Below are 24,057 nucleotides of genomic sequence, written 5' to 3' on the forward strand. Positions count from 1 at the left end.
CTGCAGAGTACTCTTCCCTTGCCGCAACGCCCTGAGCGGTGGCAGCAGGTCGCCTCGCAAGGTGGGAAGCGTCGCAGAGGTTCGCGACGGGGCTCCGCCCGGGCCTCCCAGCACGACTGAACGTTGCTCACTCTCGCTAGAGACTTGCCGGACGGTGGGCTCAACTACACTTCTGCTGCTATGGGGGACTTGTCTGGGTCCCTCTATTGTTATGGTGGTATTCGCACTAAGTTGTTAAATATGCTTGACTTATATATTGATGGGTTCAGGGTGGGATTTTCCCCCCTGCGGACTGGGGCTGACCCGGGGCCCTTAGGGGCCGTGGGTCCCCCCCAGCCTGGCTACAGGTCATGTTTACTTCATTGTTGATGTTCAATGGCTCGGAGATGCATTGCTCCTCTCACTGGTGGTTCAGTCACTACCCCACAGTAGGTGGCCCCGTGGGTCTGGGTAATCCCGAGTCCTTGAGGGTTTTTTTTTCTCCCTTTTTTGGTTATGGTTAGTTGGAGCTGCCCCCCCCTTTTTGGGGTTAAGGGGGCGTGTCCCTTCGGGATGGCTCTCCATGCTGGGGATGGTTTTTGTCTCCTGCTCTCTCTTTTCTACTCATCGTTTCCTCTGTCCTATGTTCTCTGTCTGTCTCCCCCCTGCCCTCTCCCCTCTTTTTCCCATCCCCTTCTCTCTTTTCCTTTTCTTGGGTGGTCTGGGGGGGGGCCTGAGGCCCACGGTGGAGGTGTGGAGCAATGCGTCTTGGAGTTCTTTTTGCTTCCCTTGCTGATCGGGGCGAGGCCTTTGATCGCATGTGGTTTACCGGTTCTTGCCGACTGCCCATCGCTATCTTATGGCTGATGTATTACGAGTGACCTCATACAATGTACGGGGACTTTGCTCTCCCAATAAGAGGGGTAGGATGTGGCAGGAACTGCGTCACTTGCGCCCTGATTTGCTTTATTTACAAGAGACGCACTTCACTGCCTCCTCCACTCCCCGCTTACCTACCCAGATGTTTTCCCAGTGGTATCATAGTGTATCCCCGATTGCCAAAGCCAGGGGGGTTGCCATAGCCATCCACAAACAATGTCCCTTTGTACTCGTGGACTCCCTAACGGATCCTGAGGGGCGCTTCCTATTTCTGAAGGGTACGATCCATGGCCACACGTACACTCTTGCTAATGTGTATGCACCTAACTCTAGAACGGTCTACTTTTTGTCCTCAACCCTTACCAAGCTCAAGGGGTTTCGGGAGGGTATTGTTCTCTTTGGGGGGGATTTTAATGTGGTACTTGATCCCTCCCTGGACTCCTCCTCGGGATGCTCTCCTCTTTCTTTTCGAGCTCAGAAGCACCTTCGGAGGCAGTTCAGGGCCCTGCATTTGGTAGACTGCTGGCGGATCCTCAATCCCGGGGTTAGGGACTACAGTTACTACTCCAAAATTCATGACATGTACTCCAGACTGGATTTGTTCATGGTGGATCAGTACCACCTGGACTCTGTCCTTGCCGCTTCAATTGGGTCCATTACCCTCTCTGATCACTCCCCGGTCTCCCTGACGATCACGCCCCCCGGTGCTCACCGTGTGACCCGGACGTGGCGCCTCAATGAAAACCTCCTGGATGACCCCTCCATTTTGGATCAGATTACTGGAGAGGTTCGCTCCTATTTTGAGCTTAACTCTTCGCCTGATGTCTCCCCGTCCGCTGTCTGGGAGGGCCATAAGGCTGTGATCAGGGGGGTCCTTATTTCGCACGGTGCACGATTGAAGCGGCAACGACAGCAGGAGATTTCTGACTTGCTGGATCGTATCCACGATTTGGAAATCAAACATAAGCGTGCCAGGGCTCCTGAGGATGCTCGTTCCCTAGAGGAGCTCAGGAACACCTTGTCATCCTGCCTGGACAGACGGGCCCGGGATAAGCTGCGCTTCTGGGCACACCGTTTTTATGAGCATGGGAACAAGTGCGGTCGCTTGCTGGCCCGAATGCTACATAAAAGGTCGGAAGCCCGTCATGTCCACGCCTTGGAGACTCCTGAGGGCAAAGTTGTCAGTTCCCCTCGCATAGCCGCTTGCTTCCAACGCTTTTACGAGTCCCTGTACCATCTCCCTCGGGCTGGGGGGGGTCAGCCGTCCGACATTCAAGACTACTTGGCAGACTCCGGACTCCCCAGGCTCCCGGATGGGGTCCTGGAGGAGTTGGAGGCTCCCATTACCGAGACGGAGGTGAGCAGGGTGGTATCTGGCTTGCCTGCAGGCAAGAGCCCGGGCCCGGATGGCTTCACAGACCACTATTATAAGTCCCTGTTCCCCGTTCTTGGCACCCATATGTGTACCTACTTTAACGCGGTGTCGGGTGAACGGCCCCTCCCACCTGAGGCGCTGTTGGCCCACATTGTTGTACTTCCGAAACCGGGTAAGGACCCCCACCACTGTGCCAGCTATAGGCCCATCTCTCTCCTCAACGCTGACACCAAGATTTTGGCCAAAATTATGGCGCTTCGCCTTCAAGACCATATCGCGTCCTTGATCCACCCTGACCAGGCGGGATTCATGCCCCTCCGAGAAGCCCGGGACAATACGGTCCGGGCTCTCCATGTGCTCCACTGGGCTCAGCATGGACCGGACAGACTTCCCTGTCTGGCTCTATCCCTGGATGCGGAGAAGGCCTTCGACAGGGTGGCCTGGCCATACCTGTCGGGGGTTCTTCGATCTCTGGGGCTCGGGTCCCGTATGTTGGGGTGGATCTTGGCCCTATATCACGGCCCAAGTGCCAGGGTCAGGGTGAACGGGTTGTTGTCGGATCCCTTTCCCATTTATAATGGCACCCGACAGGGTTGTCCCCTGTCACCCCTTCTTTTCGCCCTGGCCCTGGAACCCTTTTTGAGGAGAGTGAGGGCACTGTCTGACATTGCTGGTGTTACGGTGGGTGGTACGGAGCATAAGGTGTCGGCTTATGCCGATGACCTGCTGTTCTATCTTACCCGACCACAGCTCTCCCTCCCTGTACTGGTACGAGAGCTGGATTTGTTCGGGCGACTTTCCAATTTCAAGGTCAATTATGATAAATCTGAATTGCTACCTATTCATGTACCCCCCGACCTGGCTTCGACTCTACGGCGATCCTTTGGCTTTAGATGGCGGGAGGACTACCTCCCATACCTCGGCGTGAACATCTCCCCTGACTTGAAAACTCTATATGACAAGAACTTCGGCGACCTGCTGGCGCGTATCCATCTTGACCTGGAATCGTGGGCATCCCACTCGGTAACTTGGTTTGGCCGTATCAACGTGCTTAAAATGACCATACTTCCCCGGCTGATTTATTTGTTCAACACGGTCCCCATGCATTTACCGGTATCCTTTTTTAAACGTCTGCGGCGGGCTTTTCTAAAATTCGTCTGGAGGGAGGGGAGCCCCCGCCTGGCCTATGCTGTCCTCAGGCGGACGAAAGCCGACGGTGGCGTCGGGCTTCCGGATGTTACATTGTACTATAAAGCTATGGCATTAGTTCGCATGCTGAATTGGGCGCACGACGGTCAGTCTAAACCTTGGGTCCCCTTGGAGAAAACGCTGGCGGGCCGGAATCTTGCGGGTGCCCCGTGGATTCCTTCGGGCGATCGTGGACTGTCGGCCTGGACGTCACCCCTGACTGTGGCCACACTCCGCATCTGGGATGGCCTTAATGCGTCTGGCGCCATGTCTTCCGGCGTGTCCCCTCTGGCTCCCCTGGGGGGATTTCCCTGGTTCCCCCCGGGGGAGGATGTACGCTTTTTTCGCTCTTGGAACGCTGATGGCAAACTGTACTGCGGGAAATTTGCCCCGGCAGGCACTTTGCTGCCCCTCGCGAGTTTGCGCGATCGCTTCGGCGATTTTCCGATGTCTGACTGGCGCTATAGGCAACTGACTGACTTTTTCGTCACACTCCCAACTGCTCCACGCCCGATAACTGGCCTCTCGGACTTCGAAAAGTGGTTTGTCGATCCTCCGGAATCTACTCCGGAACCTACTGTCGCACATGTACAAATTGTTATTGAGCGGGGTCTCCTCCTCGCCTCCCTATTTCATGAAGGAATGGGAGAGGGAGCTGGGGGTGGAATTTTCCCCTCCGCAACTCTCTCGCATTCTGCGTTTGACCCATGTCTCCTCTATTAGCACCAGGATACAGGAGTCGGCCTATAAATTTGTGGCCCGCTGGTACAGGACCCCTGCCAAGTTGGCTCGGATATTTCCGGGCTCGGACCCCCATTGTTGGAGGGGCTGCGGTCGGGTAGGCACTTTCCTCCACATTTGGTGGGAGTGTCCCCTGCTGCAGCCCTTCTGGGACGCTGTACATCTTTGGGTATCCAAGCTGTCGCTCACCCCTCCTTCCCGTGCTCCCCTTCAATACCTGTTCCATGATACACACTCCTCGATTAAACGCTACAAACGTAGTATAGTTCCTTTCCTGCTGAACGCCGCCAAGTGCCTCATACCGAGGCATTGGCGGAGTTCCGCCTGCCCCACGCTCTCTGAGTGGAAAAAGGAGGTCAACCTAGTGATGGAAGCCGAAAGACGTGTTCTCACGTCACAGGGTAGGGAGGAACGCTTTAAGGACACTTGGACGGGGTGGATGTATTACTCTGATGAGATCTCGGATGAACACACTTCTAATACTAGCGGCTGAACTCTGGGACTCCTACCTGGTCTTCTCCAGCCTGGGGCCCGCGCCCCCTCCCTGGACCTCCCTTTCCCTCCCTGTTTTATCCTTCATGTTTGTCTTTTCCTCTATACTATCTCTCCCCCCCCCCCTTTTTCTTTTTTCCCTTTTCTTTTCTTGTCTCTCTGAGGCCAGTAGTCGATTCTGCGGCTGTATAAACTGTAACACGGACGTTAATATGTACAGATGCTGGAATTGTGTGTGGTGTCTGTCGGGCCCTCCGGCCTCCTCTGCGGGGATCCCTTTTTTTGGGTGGCACTGACAGACACAGCGCATCCTGGGGGTCCATAATTGTATTTGCTGTTTGGCCGATATTGGCACACGCTTTCACAATGACTGATTAATTGATCCCTATGGACTTTTTCTTTTTGTTTCTCTAATGATGTCCGGACTGAACATAATGCCGATTGTGCCTTTTCTGTGTTCTTTTTCTCCTACATGCACTTATGCACTTCTTTGCTATTTTATACTTCTGTATGTTGTTTTGAATTTGTTAAATAAAGATTATTTAAAAAAAGAATGTAATACAATTACAGGGGTTAATGGGTCCTATAAATACAGTCATGTATCCGGCAATGTGTATATATATATATATATATATATATATATATATATATATATATATATGTGTGTGTGTGTCAAGGGCGTGTGTGCGGGGTGCCCATAGTGTTCATTTACACTGAATACACCTTTAATAATAACAGATCAAAATTTTGTATACCGAATGTGGTGCACAGTAAATAATACAACCCATTTGTGGAACATTACTTTTAACATCTCCAAAGTCCCTAGATTACGGTGTGAGCGTCTGTGCTCATGAGACTTTCTGACAGGGGTGTTGTCTGGTGACATGAGGGAGGAGATGCTTTTGCCAGGGGCCGCTTAATGAGGATGAGATCATTGCCTGCATGAAGCATGTCTGTGGGAGACATGGGGCGGTCTTGTAAGATACAGCGCGCCTCTCGATGGGCGGTGCGCTTCTCAGCTATCCTCCCCTGTGTTTGCCTGTGCCTCGCCCAGCTGGGAGGGGCGCTGTTGAGGTTTAGATACTATTGGCCCATGGATGAGAGGCTTGGAGCGCTCCACACACTTCCGGGATCGGCGGTTTGCTTCCCACGGGCTTATATGCATCCCACAGCCCGTGGGACGCTTATACCAGTGTATTACCCCTGTGCTGCAATCTTGAACCCCAGAACGTGGCAATGCATTTTTGGGAGAATTAGCCCTGTTACTGAAGCTGCACCCTTAGATTGGGATGAGCTAACAGCCGGGATGCCCATCGGATCATCTGGTGGTATGTTTTGAGTGATCTATCATGTCCCGTTCTACTTGTGTATATGTCCACTCCCTGCTCTCTCTCCCCCTTCCTCTCTTCAGTGTGTGGTGCTAACACTTGTATGTACAGACATTAGGTGCTGAGCTTCTTTCTGCTAGCCACCATTGAAGGGTAACCCAGGCTGATGAGTTAAGGGTCACCATCAGTACTACTTCTACTACCATCGCTACCATTATCTTTAGATAAGGTTACTTCCTTTGTAAAAACTATGCCTTGCATATGCATGTTTCCTGTTGGCCAGGATAGTTGTGTATTGTTTTGTGCCTTTCTTCTCCTTTTTGAATTTGTTGCTTGGAGTCTGTCTTCTGATTACTGCATTGACTCTTGGGCTTGTGAGTAATGCTAACAACAGTGATATTAATTTGAATGGTTCTACCTGCAACTACATTCCAATCAAGTGCAACCCCAATCAGTTCATATAGGAATTTTTCCTTTTATATGTTTTTATACATGTATGCATATATATGTGTATATATATATATATATATATATATATATATATATATGTGTGTGTGTATATGTATATATGTGTGGATGTCTATATACATTTACGCATGCGTGTACACTATTCATGTATTACAGCAAATTTATATAAATCTGACTACTCAGAATCTGAGTATTGCCTTTGATTGTGCACTTTCCTGCCTCTTGGGTTATAATTTTATCCACAATAGAAGGGAGCTTGTGGGTGGGCTCCTCATGCACACGCCCTGGAATGGGAGGGACCTTTTCTAATTGCATCTGATCCACTGAGTCATTGTTTATTGTCCATTATATAAAGCATGGGTTTAGACATGCTTTTCAGGCTCTGAAGAGGCGCTGCCTCGAAATGCGTAAACCTGTACAGCTTCGGGGGACGATTGAATTTCCGATCTCGATGTTGAGGATCTTTTACTTTGTTTGATGTGCTTTTTATCAAGAACTTGTTTGTGAGTATTTTTAATCCATTATTTTAATAAACCTGCTTTAAGGATAATGCACTAGACAGCTGCGCCCTTGTGTTTGTTTGTCGTTTCACAGTGTTCCCAGACCACCCTGGTCTAGTGAGGGGCTGCAAGGCTGAAGCATTAGAAGGTTGCCGAATGATTTGTTCTCATCTACAAGTTGAGCTGGATAGAGGATTGCACCACTCAGAGCGCAGGGAATAGGTGCAGAGCACCGACAGTGTACCTACTTGTTTAGTTCATTTCTCACATTAGGATTTTGTTAGCGCATTTAGGTTCAAACTTGAAACAATTTTCGGGACATTCGTTTAGGATCGGTGAAGCGTCCGCAGCCTCCAAACAGAGGGTTCCTTAACACATTATCAAATATATGGGATGCTGGAATTCCTCCTGTTACAGTCGATATATACCAGAACCACACGCCAAAGTCATTAGAGCATTTTCTACTTTACTTGATTAAATTGTTCATGTTATCCTGTCATTAAAGCATTTTCTCTCATACCTACTCTGGTGTTTTTTGCCCTATTTTAGGTATACTGACCAGCACGATATTGGCACACCTTAGGTTGTGGAAGTTACGGATATCGCATTTCTCGTTGAAGACTCAGACTAAAAGTATGAAGGCGGGCCTTTATTGGCCAGCCTGTATTTGTAGGAGTCTGGGGGTATATATTCCTCTTCCTTTGGCAGGCACATGTATGTTGTTTCCTTCTGGTTCTTTCCCACCCGTATCCCCCCCTTTTCTCTGTTTTCAGACACCTGTATACTTCGAGTATGCCCTCTTTTAGGTATACGGACCAGCACGACTTTGGCACACCTCAGGTTGTGGTAGTTACGGATATCGCATTTCTCGTTGAAGACTCAGACCACAAATATTTTCTATCTAGTCTGTATTTATACCGTTTAAAGTGTGCTTTTAAAAATAAATTTGATTGATAAAAACAATTCCTTATTATCGTTCAGGAAATTATTCTCAAATGTATAACGCATAACATATGATAGAGATATAAAAATACCTTACTGGTGACCCTAGCATAAAGAGAAAAAACATTTTCAGTGGGAGGGAGTTTAACCACTTGCCGACCGGCCACAGTACATATACTGTGGCAGGTCGGCTCTATTGCTCAAAACTACGTACCTGTACTTCATTTCGCGCAATAGCCAGCGGGGGGCGCATGCGCTGATTGGCCTGAGGGGGAGCCGATCAGTAGGTCTGGCAGACGAGATTTCTGCCAGCCACCTGCAATCACTCCCCAGAGAGACAGAATGGCGGTCTGCCTATGTAAAGAAGACAGGCTGCCGTTCTGTTAGAGATGAACCCAGGGATCCTGTGTTTCTACTATTTAGGAACACAAGTCTCTGTGTTCATCTAGTGGATCCATCCCTCACACAGTTCGAAAGCATCCCCTAGGGACACACTTAACCCTTTGACTGCTCCGGGTCTTAACCCCTTCCCTGCCAGTGTCAGTACAGTAACAGTGCATATTTTTAGCACTTACTGTAGTAATGTCACTGGTTGTTCCCTCAAAAGTGTCAAGTTAGGTGTTCGATCTTTCCACAGCAATGTAGCAGTCCCGCTAAAAATCGTTGCTCGCCGCCATTTACTGGTAAAAGAAATAAAATAAATAAAAATACCATAAATCTGTCTCCTAGTTTGTAGACACTAACTTTCACACAAACCATTCAATATACACTTATTGGGATTTTTTTTACCAAAATTATGTAGCAGAATACATATTGGCCTACAATGATGAAAAGTTTACATTTTTTTTTTATTATTGGCTGTGCAAATTCATAGAATGCATTAAGATAAAAAAAAAACTGAATTTTTGTAAAATCTTACCTGTAAAATTCCTTTCTCCGAGTCCTCCGACAGTCGCCGCCGCCTCTAAGTCATCACTGTTGGGTATTGACTTCCGCTCCGCAGGAGTAGCTAGGCATAAAGACTTAGTCAAAAGAACAAAGGCATTTGCATATACACACCCATGGGGGCTGTCCCATCTGGTCAATACCCCCCTGCAGTGACCACTCTCAACTCAGTTTGGTATAGCATAGCAGTAGGTAATAAGAACACAACCCCAAAAGAGGGGCGGGGGCGGCGACTGTCTGAGGACTCAGAGAAAGGAATTTTACAGGTAAGATTTTACAAAAATTCAGTTTTCTCTTACGTCCTCCGACAGTCGTCGCCGCCGCCTCCAAGTCATCACTGTTGCGATGTCCCAAAGCAGTATAGACATGAGGGGTGGGAGACGCAACCGTAGAAAAGGCAACGCAGTACCCACATCAGAGAAAGGAACCTTACATGCACAGTAAGAGAACCTTCTGGGCAACAGAAAACAATGCTCACCAGGAGCAACAGCCCAGGAAAGCAAATACCAACAGCCAGGGACCCATAAAAAAAAAAAACAAGGGTCCTTCATGGCACTGCCGCACTGAGAACCTTGCGGCCAAAGGAGGCATCGGCTGATGCCAGAACATCTACTTTGTAGAATTTGGAAAAAGTGTGCACCGACGACCAGGTCGCAGCCTTGCACACCTGGGCCACCGAGGCCCAATGCCAATAGGCCCAGGACGCACTCACAGATCTGGTAGAACAAGGAAGGGTGGAACCCGTTCCTTCAAGGCGTAAGCCTGTTCAATGGTCTGTCTGATCCATTTGGCAATAGTGGCTGCAGACTCAGCCATGCCCTTCCGAGGTCCCTCAAGAAGGACAAAGAGTGAATCCGTCTTCCGAAAAGGATTCTGTAGACGACAGGTATACCCTGATTGCCCTGACAACATACAAGGAATGCAGAGCAACCTCCTTAGGATGCTTAGGCTTCGTACAAAGCGAAGGCAGGACAATGTCCTCATTAATGTGGAACTCAGAGACCACCTTAGGAAGAAAGGAGGGATGCGGACGCAAGACCACCTTATCCCAGTGAATCACCAAGTACGGAGAACGGCAAGATAACGCTGCCAGTTCCAACACCCTGCGAGCCGAAGTGATCGCCACCAAAAAGGCAACCTTCTTAGACAGCAGAGGCAACGATATATCCCGTGGGACACACAGGACCCGCATGTCCTGTGTGTCCCAAGGTTCATGGCAAGAATGCGCGATCCGCTGGCGGACGCCTCAGTGTGAGTCCAGGGGGTTCTCCCCTCGCTCGTACTCGGTGTCGAGAGTGTTGGCCTTCCTCCAGTCTGGGGTGGACCAGCGCCTGGCGCTGGCCACGATCAAAGGCCAGGTGTCCGCACTGACTATTCTTTTCCAACGCCCTGTGGCGTCTCATTCTCTGGTTCGCACCTTCATTCAAGGTGTGCGACATTTGGCTCCTCCCAGGAAGGAGCCCTTACCTCCATGAGACTTGAACTTGGTTCTGTCCGTGTTCAGGCTCCAACCGCCGGTCCGTGGGATCCCGAAAAACCAGGGTATCCTTCAGAAGGAACCAAGGTAGCCTTGTTCAATACGGCCACAGTGTGATCTACCTGTGGAGGCACACACCATCGTGATTCCGTAGCCAGTGCAAAGGGATAAAGCAATTTGAACCGACTAGGTACCAGAAATGGACGTTTTAACGTGCGCCACATTTCATTAACAGTGTAATGAAACTCAGCGGGGCAGGGAAAAACCTGCGCCGACATGCGGGTCCTGTGTGTCCCAAATGAGGACACAATGCCCGGGGGACTGGGCTCATCCTCCAAATGCAGTGTTTCCTTAACAGAAACTATCAATTCATCCATGGTCGCGCGCTCATCAGGCGACCCCGGGGAGGAGGTATCAACCCCCTCCACCTCTGCCTCCCCCTCAGACCCGAGCGGGTCTAAGGATGAGCGAGACCCTGAAAAGGGCACGCTCGCTGCAGCAGCCATATCACCATCTGAATCTGAAGAGAGAGACAATCTGGGCCTCTTTTTAGCAGCACGTTCAGCCATCAGCATTTCAATATTGGACACCAAGGTCGCCACTACAGCGGCCAAATCAGGTCTCAGAGGGGCCACAGGAGAACTGGGGACCCCCACCAGAGCTGGGGGGAATTTGCTATCCTGAATCCATTGCTCAAGGTGAAAAAACAACAGTGCAATAAACTTAGTACTACCCCTTTAAGAATGCTGCGGAGTGCGCAGCCCACCGCTACAGCGACAAAGACCCCCAAACAGGAGAAGAAAAAACTGAGCCAGAAATGACAAAAGATGATCTGCAGAGCCCCGCAGAGTGTTACCACCGATGTCCTGCTTCAGAGGAAAAGGAAGTGCTGTCAAGAGTAGGCTGAACTACAAGCTGCAAGACTCAGGAAAAATGGCTGCCCCATAGGACTGAATGAAAGGCTCCGGCAAAATGGCCGCCGAACATGCGGTCGGAGCGATCGTTCTGCTACCGCAAAAATGTCGGCGGATGGCGCCAAAACGGCATGTAGCATTGCCCATAGTGAAGCCAAACATGCCTGACCATACCTAAAATGGCGGACCACGCGGTTTTACCCCGCTGCGGCCGCCACACACACAGTCTGCACCCCCAACCAGCACCGAAGTGACACAGGGAAGGAGACCCCCAAACATACAGCACCGCAGCACATGCACAAGCGATCCCCGCAGGGACCGCATCAGGGAGTCACACAAGCACGGACATGGGGGACACACAGCAACACAGGACTGCCACCCCAGACAGAGGCCCCACACAAAAGTACTTCCCTGTACCAGATAGCGTGGGGAGCCTCTCAGAATGGAAAGCCGCTGTCCTCATCTGACAGGGAGTTCCGTTAGCCAGGGACATGACACTGCAGCATCGCAGATGTATCCTGTGAGGTAGCCACCTCACGGCTGCATCCCTGCTGCGAGCAGGGCTGGGTCGTTCATAGTGCCAGGACGAACCATGGCTGAACGCTCGATGGCGGGCTGGGGGTCCATCTGACCCTCTGCCCTGGAGAACCAGGGCGGCCAGTCCGAATCCCAGCACCGCATGAATTCATCTTCTTCCGAAGAGTCGACTAAAACTAAAGCTGACAAAAGAAACAGCTAGTAAAGTAAGAGAAAACTGACATTTTCAAAAGAAAATCAAATAAAAAAAGAAGATTAGATAGGCTGAGACTGTAGCCCCAGCACAGGGAAGCCTAACTACTCTACCTTACTACTAAAAACTGGGAGTGGTCACTGCAGGAGGGTATTGACCAGATGGGACAGCCCCCATGGGTGTGTATATGCAAATGCCTTTGTTATTTTGACTAAGTCTTTATGCCTAGCTACTCCTGCAGAGCGGAAGTCAATACCCAACAGTGATGACTTAGAGGCGGCGACGACTGTCGCAAAGATTTCGGTAAGACTGCAACCCCTCTTTTTGTTTCAGTCTTACTGAAATCTTTCCACAGTAGGCATGCACACACCCATCACATGCGCGCATATCTACAGATGGCTTACCTAGCATTAAATATGGTTATATGGGCACGCATATGTATGACTCCCCATGCACACCCTTGCGGAGGGCCTTTTTTGCCCTATAAGTAAGTTTTTACTATTTCCTGTGAAGTTGTCTGTTTTAGGAGGGATTTTTTTCCCCACAACAGCTGCATCTTTTATGCATTTTTTATGCATCCCTCTCCTTATGGTGGTCTGCATCTTATGTATTCTTCTCATACACTTATGCTTCACTGCTACACATAAGAGGCAGTACATTCACTACCACCATTATTGTTTTCCTTCTCAATACAATTTTTTCATTAATATACTTTATACATGATGTATTATTATCTCCTATTATTAAATGCTTCTTTATTATTAATTTCTATATTTTTTGGGATATTTAAAATTTTTTACTTTTTATTTTTTTACCTAATAATAAATTTTTATATTTTTCTTATTCAATATATTTTTTATATTTTATATATTTTTTATCGTTTAATTTCCTTTTATTTTCATTTTTAATTTCAATCAATTCCTTCAATTGTGCTTTATGCATCTGTGTATATTAACATATAGACATGCTCCCATCAGTCCTGTACCGCTTATTTTCAGTCTGATGACCCTATGTTACAATATATATGCTCTTTAAACTTTTTTAAATGTTTTACTACTACACCTGCAAGTCCCTGTGCATTGGAAACACAATCACTTAATAGTGGGCGTTTCCTTCAAATTATCCCCCTTCCACATCACCCCTTTACCAGAGAAACATGTTGCTATAGCGACAGGACAACCTCAGACGCGTGCGTCTCTTTCCGCTTCCTCCCCCTGATGCCCGGAGCCCAAGCGCGGTGAAGGACGTCATCATCCAGCGCAGTAACAGGTGGACAGTGACCGGACTGCAGCGTCCCACGGCTGAGGCATGCTGCACTCTACATCCATCCCGGTCACTCAGCGAGATTGCCCCCCCTTCTCCATCAAGCGGCATTCCGCAACCGCTCCCCTCCACCGGAGAGAACACCCTTCTGCCTGTTACTTCATACGGCTCCAGTGCAGACTCCATCGTGGAGGACAATCGAGGCTTCCTCTTCTCTTATAGAGCTGGCTTACTTTGTTTTAATTTGGATTTAAAATGAACCTTACATTTTTATAAACCAGTCTCCTAATGCTCACTGGTGAGGGCACTACTAGTGGACATCAACTTCAAGTAGCCTGCTCCTGTCAGCGCTTTCTCTCTGTGTGGCTTTTTTTTACTGCTATCTGTGTACCTACTGGGAAGATATTCCCTCTCCATTTGTATTGGTGACCAATGTAACCTGTCACCAAAACAGATATTGAAGAAATATTTGCCAATGGGGCACCAATTCCAGTGACAACTGTCTAAACTCTCCATATAACAATCTGATAGTACAAAAGACTTTTATTCCAAGACCTACCTAAGCTTTTTAATCATTTGTATCCAATCAAGCAGGTCTTTGTGCTATATTGTTGTTGGTAGATCAAAAATGATTGTACTAAGATTGTAATGTGTGGTGAGCTTAACGCCCATGTTCAGGTTTATTTTCACTTTAAATAGTTTGTTTGGGGGCGTGGCCGGCAGCCGACAGGAATGGCCGCTTAGAGACCAAGCTCCTGCTCCAGTACGGCATACAGCGACTCCCAGCGCGCACACACACCCAAACACCGCCCAAACATCCTCCCTCTCGCCCGCGCAGCATCCCCGACACCGCCAGCATGACTCGCACAGGCAAGGACGACTCCTGGCCTCAGAAGCTCACAGCTTCCTTTACACAGCACCCTCCGGCCTCCAGGCAAGATGGCGTCGGCTCCTACGCACGTGTACCAAGCGGCTCTCCCAGTGCATCCTTGCACAGCACCTCTCCAGGTCAACACAGCAGCGGCTCAGGCAAGTCACCTCCTATTTACAATTCTACCCCCACGTTAGGCAGCCTGGCCAAAGCAAGGTTCGGCTTAGTGGATGACTCTGAAAGAGTGGGGGAGAGCCCTGATAGTGGTGCTGAGGGAGACTCTAGGGAGCTGCTGGACTCAATTGAGGTTTTCCCTACTGCAAATAGGCCTGTGGTTGACACTGTTCTCAAGGAAATGCTCGTCTCCCTGCACAGCTCACTTCAAGCAGACATGGCCTCTCACATGCATAAGATTAGTAAAGATCTGCAGGCTGTCACTGAGAACATGTTGAGGACAAAATGGTTTGCTACCACAACAACGTCATTGATGCCCATAACAGACAAGAGGATGACATGGAGTGGGTTAAAGTGAAACTGGCGGATATCGAGGACCACTCACGGAGGAACAACTTAAAGATACGTGGGATCCCCGAGACTGTGCCATCTGAGGGTCTCCGAGCTTTTGCCACTGACTTATTCAAGACCTTAATGCCGGACTCCTCCGACCTTGACCTCACTATCGACAGGATTCATCGCCTGCCCAAGCCCTCCTTATCCGACAACATCCCCCGGGATGTAATCCTGAGGCTACATTTTTTTCATGTCAAGGATCGTATCACGAAGCTCTCCTGCAACCTGCCACAGCTCGAACCCCAATACGCTGGCCTCCAATTTTTCGCGAACTTGTCACAGTTTAACCTACAAAAGAGGAGGAGTCTCAACACCATCACTAAACCCCTCAGAAACCACGACATACTGTATAGGTGGGGCTACCCATCCAAGCTTACGGTCACCCATGCAGGGTCCACACATGTTATAGATTCAGTGGAGTCCCTCTGCTGACTCTCCTGCTGCTGTCCCTCAACGTATGGAACAGGAATGGCGAGTGGTCACGGCTAGGAATTCCCGAAAGCATAAATGATGGCAGTGTGCTACTTAGCTCGTCAATTTTGCCTTCTTGGAGCGGAGGCTCCTGACAACTTGTTCTCTTTCCTTATCCCCCAACCTGAGCAGCGAGTTAGCTGTACTGCTGTTTTCAATCGTCTCCCTATTTGAGGAGAAGGACTGTGCTGTTTGACTGTTTTTCTTTTTTTTGCTAGGTTTGTTCTCTCCTCTCCTTTTTTTCTTCCACCGCAGTCACGTTCTGGATGGAACTTTGACGCAGAACCCTGCACAACTTCAGGATCTACATGGAGAAGTCTACTACCTTCTTGGTACTCCCTATTCCTGCACTCAATGGCCGTGAGTAACCTGATGCACCTCACATCACATAGCTCCTACTCCACTACCTCTTATGGGGATTACGTTTCTAACACTCAACACAAAGGGCCTCAATCATCCGGTGAAGAGGCGTGCTATGTGGCAGGAGGCCATGGCCCAGGCCTGTGATGTTCTTTTTGTTCAAGAGACACATTTTTGGGCTGTTAATCCACCAAGTTGTACTCACCCCAGCTTCCCTTTTATATACTCTGCAAATGCACCTACTAAACAGAGGGGTGTAATTGGGATCCCATTGACCCAGTTCGCCAGATACGATGTCTGTGATGTTGTATTGTATATGGATCAATTTTCATGTTGTACCTTTTTTGTATATTTTTAATGTTTAATGGAATAAAAACTTTTTAAATACAAGTGGTTCTTTGATCTGTCTGTGCGATCATCATCCACCTTTAAAGTCCCACATTTTTAGGTGGCTCACTGACTGCTCAGCCAGTTTAGTGAACAGCCTTTCTTTTTGCATTATATATATTGGGGATGTGGTGGTGTTGGTTAGCCATTGGTACCTCCCTGTCAATCATCCAAACCTTTCCTTCCCTTTTATATACTCTGCAAATGCACCTACTAAACGGAGGGGTGTAATTAACGGCCATCAGAGACACGGTTTCCTTTAATCTGGCCAAAACCATCAGTGACCCACAGGGACAGTATCTTATTCGGATTTGTGAGCTGAACTCGGCCCCATATACCTTGGTCAACGTTTATGCCCCCAACTTCCACCAGGTGAGCTTCTTTAATAAGTTGATGCGAATAGTCCAGAGAGAGAAATCGGGCTCACTTTTACTCTCTGGGGACTTTAATCTCATGCCTGAGCATCAGATAGACTCTACTTCAACCCCACAGAGGAAGTCACCTGAACTGAAGACACACTTTCTACGACATGAACTCTTTGATGCTTGGAGGTGCCTTAATGCCAACGCCCAGGATTACACCTTTTTCTCAGCTCCTCATAGGTGTTACAGTAGAATCTACTTGTTTTTGGTTGACCACACTTGTTGAGGGCTTCGTCCTCTGGGATAGGCGATACCACATGGTCTGACCATGCCCCGGTTTAGTTGGTCCTAGAGGATGCGTCCTCTGCAAGGACTGCTTGGATTTGGAGGTTGAATCCTAAACTGTTACAAAAACCCTCAATGCCAGGGGGAAGTTGCTGCATCCCTTCGCAACTATTTTACGGATAATGCTTCCTCTGCTGGTGATCCTTATCTCCTATGGAACGCTCACAAGGCCGTCATCAGAGGGACCCTTATTAAATTGGAAGCTAGGGCGAGGAAGAAGCGTACCAAAGATATTGATGATATCGTCTCCCAAATTTATACCTTGGAGGCCCGCAACAAATCTAATCCCACGCCTGACTGATCGCAGAAACTCTCAGATGCTAGACATCGCCTCCGCTCTCTTCTCCTGGACGGGTTCGAATTCGCCTCCAGAAGGTTAAAGATGACCCACTATGCCTTGGGGAATAGGGCGGGGAAGATATTCGCCAGGCGCCAGAAGGGAGTGAGAACAAAAATGAGACCACCTTATTTACTTCACCCCTCCTCTAATGATAGGTCCCTTTCATCCGCAAGCCATCGCAAATGCTTTTGGAGACTATTGGGAGGTCTTTATATAATTTAAAAGATGATCCTACCATTTCTCAACCGTCTGCTGACTCCATCCAGGCTTTCCTTGCTAGTCTTCAGATACCTAGATTAAAGTCAGATGATCTTTCCACTCTCAATGCTCCCTTCACGGCTGCTGAATTGTCCAAGGTCATTTTGTCTTTGCCCATGAATAAGTCTCCCGGTCCTGATGGCTTCTCAAGAGAGTATTACCGTCACTTTGATGCCATTTTGACGCACCATTTAGTCAATCTCTTTAAAACGGCTGCCTCCTCCTTGGCCTTTCCCTCTGATATGCTCAGGGCGACGTTTGTGACGATTCTGAAACCAGGAAAAGATCTAACTTTGCCCCAGAACTATCGTCCTATCTCCCTATTAAACTGTGACATTAAGAGCTATGCAAAGCTTATTGCTCTTAAGACTGGGAGAGATGGCACCCTACCTAATATATCCTGACCAATCAGGTTTCATTAAATCGTGTCAAACCTCTGATGCGACCTGCAGGATGATTATCATTATTCACATGGCCAAGAGGTCTAAGACGCCTTCTCTGCTCCTCACGTTGGATGCAGAGAAGGCGATAGGATTCACTGGTCCTATTTGGCTCATACCATATCAGCCTTTGGCTTCCAAGGCCGCATTCACTCCGCAATAATGGCTCTTTATGCTACGCCCTCTGCACAAGTACTATCAGCAGGAACCCTGTCTGCTCAATTTCCCATCACCAATGGTACACGGCAAGGGTGCCCTCTCTCCCCGCTAATTTTTGACCTCTTGATGGAACCCTTCATTATATATGTCCGGTCCCACCCTGATATTTCGGGCCTTCTAGTCCAGGGGGTCCCACATACCTTTAGTTTGTTCGCGGACGATGTGATCCTTATCTTAACTGACCCGGAAAAAGCTCTAGCAGCAGTCCATCACGCTTTGTCCATGTTCAACACGATTTCCCATTACAAAGTTAATACCGCTAAGTCACATATTGCCCCTGGGAATTCCCCAGGTTTTGCAACGTAAATTACAGACTTTATTTCCTTATCAGTGGTCGCAGGCTGGCATATCGTATTTAGGCATCACCCTGAACCCTGGCCCTCTAGACCTGTTTAAGGTTAACTACACTCTGTTTCTTGATACCCTGAAATGTAAACTACAAAATATGTCAAAACTCGAACAAGCCTGGTCTGGGCAGGGCGTCTTTTAAGATGCTTCTGCTCCCCCAGTTCCTATATATGTTCCGCACCTTACCAATACTTGTGCCCACCTCTTTTTTCAGTAAAGCACCATCTCTCATTAACCAATACCTATGGCAGGGCAAAAAAGCATGGTGCGCCTTTAGTAAGCTACTTCACACTAAAAAAGCAGGAGGGGTGGGGCATGTCCTTCTCAAGGACTACCACACAGCGACTATTCTCTTGCAGGCGAAAGCCTGGTTTCAAGCCGACACTAGTAGCCGATGGGCAACATTAGAAGCCGCACAAATACCTGGAGGGAGCCTCTTGGGTTACCTTCTTGCCCATAAGTATATCCCCTGACCACAACTCCATCTGTCCCCGACTACACTCGCTACAACCTCCGCATGGCATACTTTGGTCTCACATGAGACTCATTTGGCCCCTCTAACACCCCTTTACCTCCCCATTTCGACTGACAGCTGTTAGTCCTGACCTCCTAATCTCCACCTGGGAATCCAAAGGCATCACACGCCTTGATGACCTTACAGTTGGACCGGCGGTGATAACCTTTCGCTCCCTCCAACTGAAGTTTGGTCTCCCCTCCCGGGAATACTATAATTACCTTAGGATATGTCACTTTCCAAAGTCAATTGATTCCAGACCTCCCTTCGTTCCCTGGCATGTAGCTCAGTATCTTACCTTGCCTTCTTCAAATCTCAAGGGCATCTCCATGTTCTATAACTATCTCAATCACAAAACCACCTTCATTAAAACTCCCCCATATCTGCAATGGGAGAAAGATTTTGGTAGTTCCTTTTCTGCCTCACAATGGCAGAGGGCCCTCTCCTCTACATTCCGGGCTACTAGGTGCACCACCCTTTGGGAAATGACTAAATTGAATCTTAGGTGGTACCTTATGCCGCTGCGGATAACAAGATTTTCTCCCCAATCATCTCCGCTTTGTTGGAGGGGCTGTGGGGAAACTGGCAACGCTAGCTCACATGTGATGGGAATGCCCCAAGTTTGCAACGTTTTGGTCAGATGTTTCATCCCTTATCTCTGCAGTACTTGGACTCCAACTCTCCCTATCACCAGCCCTGGCGATATGCACCCTGGGAATTAAACGAATACTAAATAAACTAATACCACCTCATCTACGGAGTCTCCTAATTCATATCTTATTAGCGACCCGTCTTACTGTTCTCCAACACTGGAAAGACTTTAGTACTCCCACAATTGCTTTAGCCATTAGCACTGTCCATGCCTTTTATGAGATCATGTTTTTGTCCTCCGTGAACAGACGGCATTAGGTCACTAAGCTGTGGGAACCCTGGACCTCCAAATACCCTACTGTAGTTCTGTGACTGCGTTTCTTCTCCCTTACCCTTGTTCAAGTCCCTATGTTCTGACTCGACAGTTTGAAGTCGATACCCTCTCATGACACTCCCAATTGGTTGTCTCTCTACCGGTCGGGTGAGGCAGTGGTCCCACCCAGCTATTGCCGCACTGCCTTGTTCCGCCTGCCTCTCCCCCTGGCCACATTGAGAGATGGGGGTGGAAAGAGGGGAGTTGGTGTGGGGGGGGGGGGGGCGACATGTGCCTTTTATTGAAAACACGCAACTGTTATTATAGGATTTGTAGTCCGATTGTTCTTACCTGCATTGTTCTATTCGTAACTTGTGCCATGTTTTGGGCTGACCTGCGTGTCATGCGAGGCCTTATTTGTTACTTGTTGTTAACATTTGTTCTTTTTCTGTACACTCTCTCGTTTTGCAAATTTCAATAAAAATGTACTGAAATTAAATTGTTTGTTTGGGCCAAGCTGGCCCAAATAAACAATTTCCATAACTAAGCTATTCTGGAGCTGTCAGCACAGATATCATACGGTTATAGCATCATATACATACAGTATGCAGCACTGTTGTGTTCCAGCAGGAGTATGGAGACTTCCTACCTACTGCCAGAACAAAATTAATTCAGCCAAGCCCTTCTCAGACATTCTTAGGAAGCCTTGTACAGTTATGAAAGAATAGAAGGCTTCCTCCATTTGTCTGATGTGGAAATTATGACATCATCTGTTTGCCTCTCCACTACTTAAAGTAAAATTAAATATTGACTTTGGCTTGAAGAGGGGATTTACCCTGACAACTTGTTATATCTCTAGGAATCTATAAGAATGGACAGAAGATTCAGATAGAGATATTTAAAAAGTGATATTAACTATTCCATCTCCTATCTAAAACTCTTTAGATACTGTATACTTTAAATTAATTTGAATCATTGTATTTATAGCCGCAATGATTAAAACGACTTACTGTGTTACAAAAGTAATTGCTTTTCCTGACCTTCCAGCACGTGCAGTCCTTCCCACTCTGTGTATATAATCCTGTGAAAAAAAAATAGTATGAGAGTTCTAACTACATAAACTTTCCCATCATTGCTGTGACCTTAAGTTCACAATGACAAAAGAAATAAACAGATTAAAAATCAACTATGCATCACTATACATCTTTTATGTAAGCAATTAATGGAAAAAAAAAATACTATAACTGTCAAACGTCTAAGAAAATAACTACTGGAAATGAGCAATGTACTGTGTGCATTGACAGCGGGGGCTCCACTTGCAGAAAACAGCATAAACAGCTTACTTACTTCTACCAGTCTGGTAGAAGGGCTTCTTTTTAAAATGTCTTTGGTGATGCACTTCCTGTTCCAGGAGGTGCCTATATTGCATTGCCTGTCCTGGAAGACCATCTGGGGAAATCTTCTTTAAATAAATGTGAAAGACAAGAGGAAATGGAAAAGTGCTCTGCGAGAAAAGGCTGCGGGCTCAGAGACCCTCCGATCAGAGCAATCATCAAAGATTTAGGGGCCCCTTATACAGAGTTAGGCCCCCCCCCCCAGTCTGCCCACCAACATTCCCCAGGGCCCGCCCACTTGCTATCCAACCAAGTCTTTCAGTGCACCCAATTTAACACTCTTCCAACTTATTATATAAAAATGAAAAGTGTATTCCAAGTCATCAGTGCTTCCAAAATTTAACAGTAAGGAATTATATTTTGGCCAAAAAATATGAAGCTTGCCACTAGGACAAGGTAGACACTTTTGAGCAGAACCCTACACCAACAGTAACTTTTCACCCTCCCAATCTATTCCCTCCTAGCAGATCTAAGAAAAAAAAAATACCTGTACAGTATATTCAGCAAAGAGACAATCCCAATCCAGCAGAGACATTCCCATAAATTCGGCGGAGACATCAAGATCCAGGAAAGAGACACTCCCATATAGCAAAGAGATGTTCAATCTAGCAAAGAGACATCTCCATATAGCAAAGAGACAACCCATTCGAGCAAAGAGACATCGTCATTTACAGTCAGGCCCCAAAATATTGGGACATCGACACAACTCTAATCTTTTCAGCTCTATAATGGATTTGAAATGAAACATACAAGATGTGCTTTAACGACAGACTTTCAGCTTTAATTTGAGGGTATTTACATCCAAATCAGATGAAAGGTGTAGGAATTACAACAGTTTGTATATGTGACTCCCACTTTTTAAGGGACCAAAAGCAATGGGACAATTGGCTGCTCAGCTGTTCCATGGCCAGGTGTGTGTTATTCCCTCATTATCCCATTTACAAGGAGCAGATAAAAGGTCCAGAGTTCATTTCAAGTGTGCCATTTTCATTTGCAGTCTGTTGCTGTCAACTCTCAATATGAGAACCAAAGAGCTGTCACTATCAGTGAAAGCGGTAGTATACCGCTTTTTTCCACTTTTAACTACAGGTAAACCTATAATAAGGCTTACCTGTAGGTACAATATCTCCTAAACTGGCACAGTTTAGGAGATATTTGCACTGCATGCAGCCGCTCACGCGAGCGGCGCATGCGCTCTGAAGGTCCTGGCGGACCTTTAGCTTTCCTTCAGCTGGGGGTTGCCAGAAAATGATTCCCGTGTGCATGCGCGGGAGTGACGTCACCGCGGCTCCGGCCAATCACAGCGCCAGAGCCGCCGAACCCGGAAGAGACGCAGAGGGATCAGGTCAGCTCCCACAGCGGTGTCTGGGGGTCCGTGTCGGGGCTTTGTTCTAAGGTAATTCATAATGGGCTAGTATGCGATGCATACTAGCTCATTATGCCTTTGTCTTGCAAGGTTTATTTATTTTTTCTTTAGGTTTACAACCGCTTGAAGCAAGCCATCATTAGGCTGAAACAAAACAAACCCATCAGAGAGATAGCAAAAACATTAGGAGTGGCCAAATCAACTTTTTGGAACCTCCCTAAAAAGAAAGAACGCAGTGGTGAGCTCAGCAACACCAAAAGACCCGGAAGACAACGGAAAACAACTGTGGTGGATGACCGAAGAATTCTTTCCCTGGTGAAGAAAATACCCTTCACAACAACTGGCCAGATCAAGAACACTCTCCAGGAGGTAGGTGTATGTGTGTCAAAGTCAACAATCAAGAGAAGACTTCACCAGAGTGAATACAGAGGGTTCACCGCAAGATGTAAACCAATGTAAACCATTGGTGAGCCTCAAAAACAAGAAGGCCAGATTAGAGTTTGCCAAACATCTAAAAAAGCCTTCACAGTTCTTGAACAACATACTATGGACAGATGAGACCAAGATCAACTTGTAGTGATGGGAAGATAAGAGTATGGAGAAGGAAAGGAGCTGCTCATGATCCAAAGCATACCACCTCATCAGTGAAGCATGGTGGTGGTAGTGTCATGGTGTGGGCATGTATGGCTGCCAATGGAACTGGTTCTCTTATATTTATTGATGATGTGACTGCTGAGAAAAGCATCAGGATGAATTCTGAAGTGTTTCGGGCAATATCTGCTCATATTCAGCCAAATGCTTCAGAACTCATTGGACGGCGCTTCACAGTGCAGATGGACAATGACCCGAAGCATACTGCGAAAGCAACCAAAGAGTTTTTTAAGGGAAAGAAGTGGAATGTTATGCAATGGCCAAGTCAATCACTTGACCTGAATCCAATTGAGCATGCATTTCACTTGCTGAAGACAAAACTGAAGGGAAAATGCCCCAAGAACAAGCAGGAACTGAAGACAATTGCAGTAGAGGCCTGGCAGAACATCACCAGGGATGAAAGCCAGCATCTGGTGATGTCTATGCATTCCAGACTTCAGGCTGTAATTGACTGCAAAGGATTTGCAACCAAGCATTAAAAAGTGAAAGTTTGATTTATGATTGTTAAATGTCCCATTACTTTTGGTCCCTTAAAAAGTGGGAGGCACATATACAAACTGTTGTAATTCCTACATCGTTCACCTGATTTGGATGTAGCTTAAAGTCTGCAGTTAAAGCACATCTTGTTTGTTTCATTTCAAATCCATTGTGGTGGTGTATAGAGCCAAAGACTAGAATTGTGTCGATGTCCCAATATTTATGGACCTGACTGTAGCACAGAGACAGCTCAATCCGGCAATGAGACATCCTCATATAGCAAAGATACATCCTCATATAACAAGAAGACAGCTCAACCCAGCAAATGGAAATCTCCATTCAGGAAAAGAGACATCCCCGTATAGCAAAGATATCCTCGTGTAGAAAAGAGACAGCCTCATATATCTCACCCACACTCTCTGGACCCCCCTGGACACAAACCAAAGTCCAAAATACAGTACGGGCAGCGCGCGCACACACAGTAATGGCAGTAATGAGCCCGATGTGTGCCTTTTGACACAGACACAGTAGCAGCTGCTATTGACTTTTGTAGTGTAGA

The 24,057-nt window shown here is 47.6% G+C and overlaps 1 protein-coding gene across 1 annotated transcript in view; it reads right to left on the reverse strand.

Annotated features, from left to right (window-relative positions):
- Window positions 1-24,057, reverse strand: part of DDX47 (DEAD-box helicase 47) — a gene marked incomplete at its 5' end in the record, with an annotated part of 626,288 nt that overhangs the window by 179,682 nt on the left and 422,549 nt on the right. Inside the window, one exon of the mRNA XM_082265706.1 lies at window positions 20,621-20,691. Within this exon, the coding sequence (XP_082121832.1) occupies window positions 20,621-20,691 (71 nt within the window). The remainder of the gene's footprint in view (window positions 1-20,620; window positions 20,692-24,057) is intronic.

Source organism: Pelophylax lessonae (genome assembly GCF_965119305.1).
Source record: "Pelophylax lessonae genome assembly, chromosome: 8".
In the NCBI taxonomy this organism is placed as follows: Eukaryota; Metazoa; Chordata; class Amphibia; order Anura; family Ranidae; genus Pelophylax; species Pelophylax lessonae.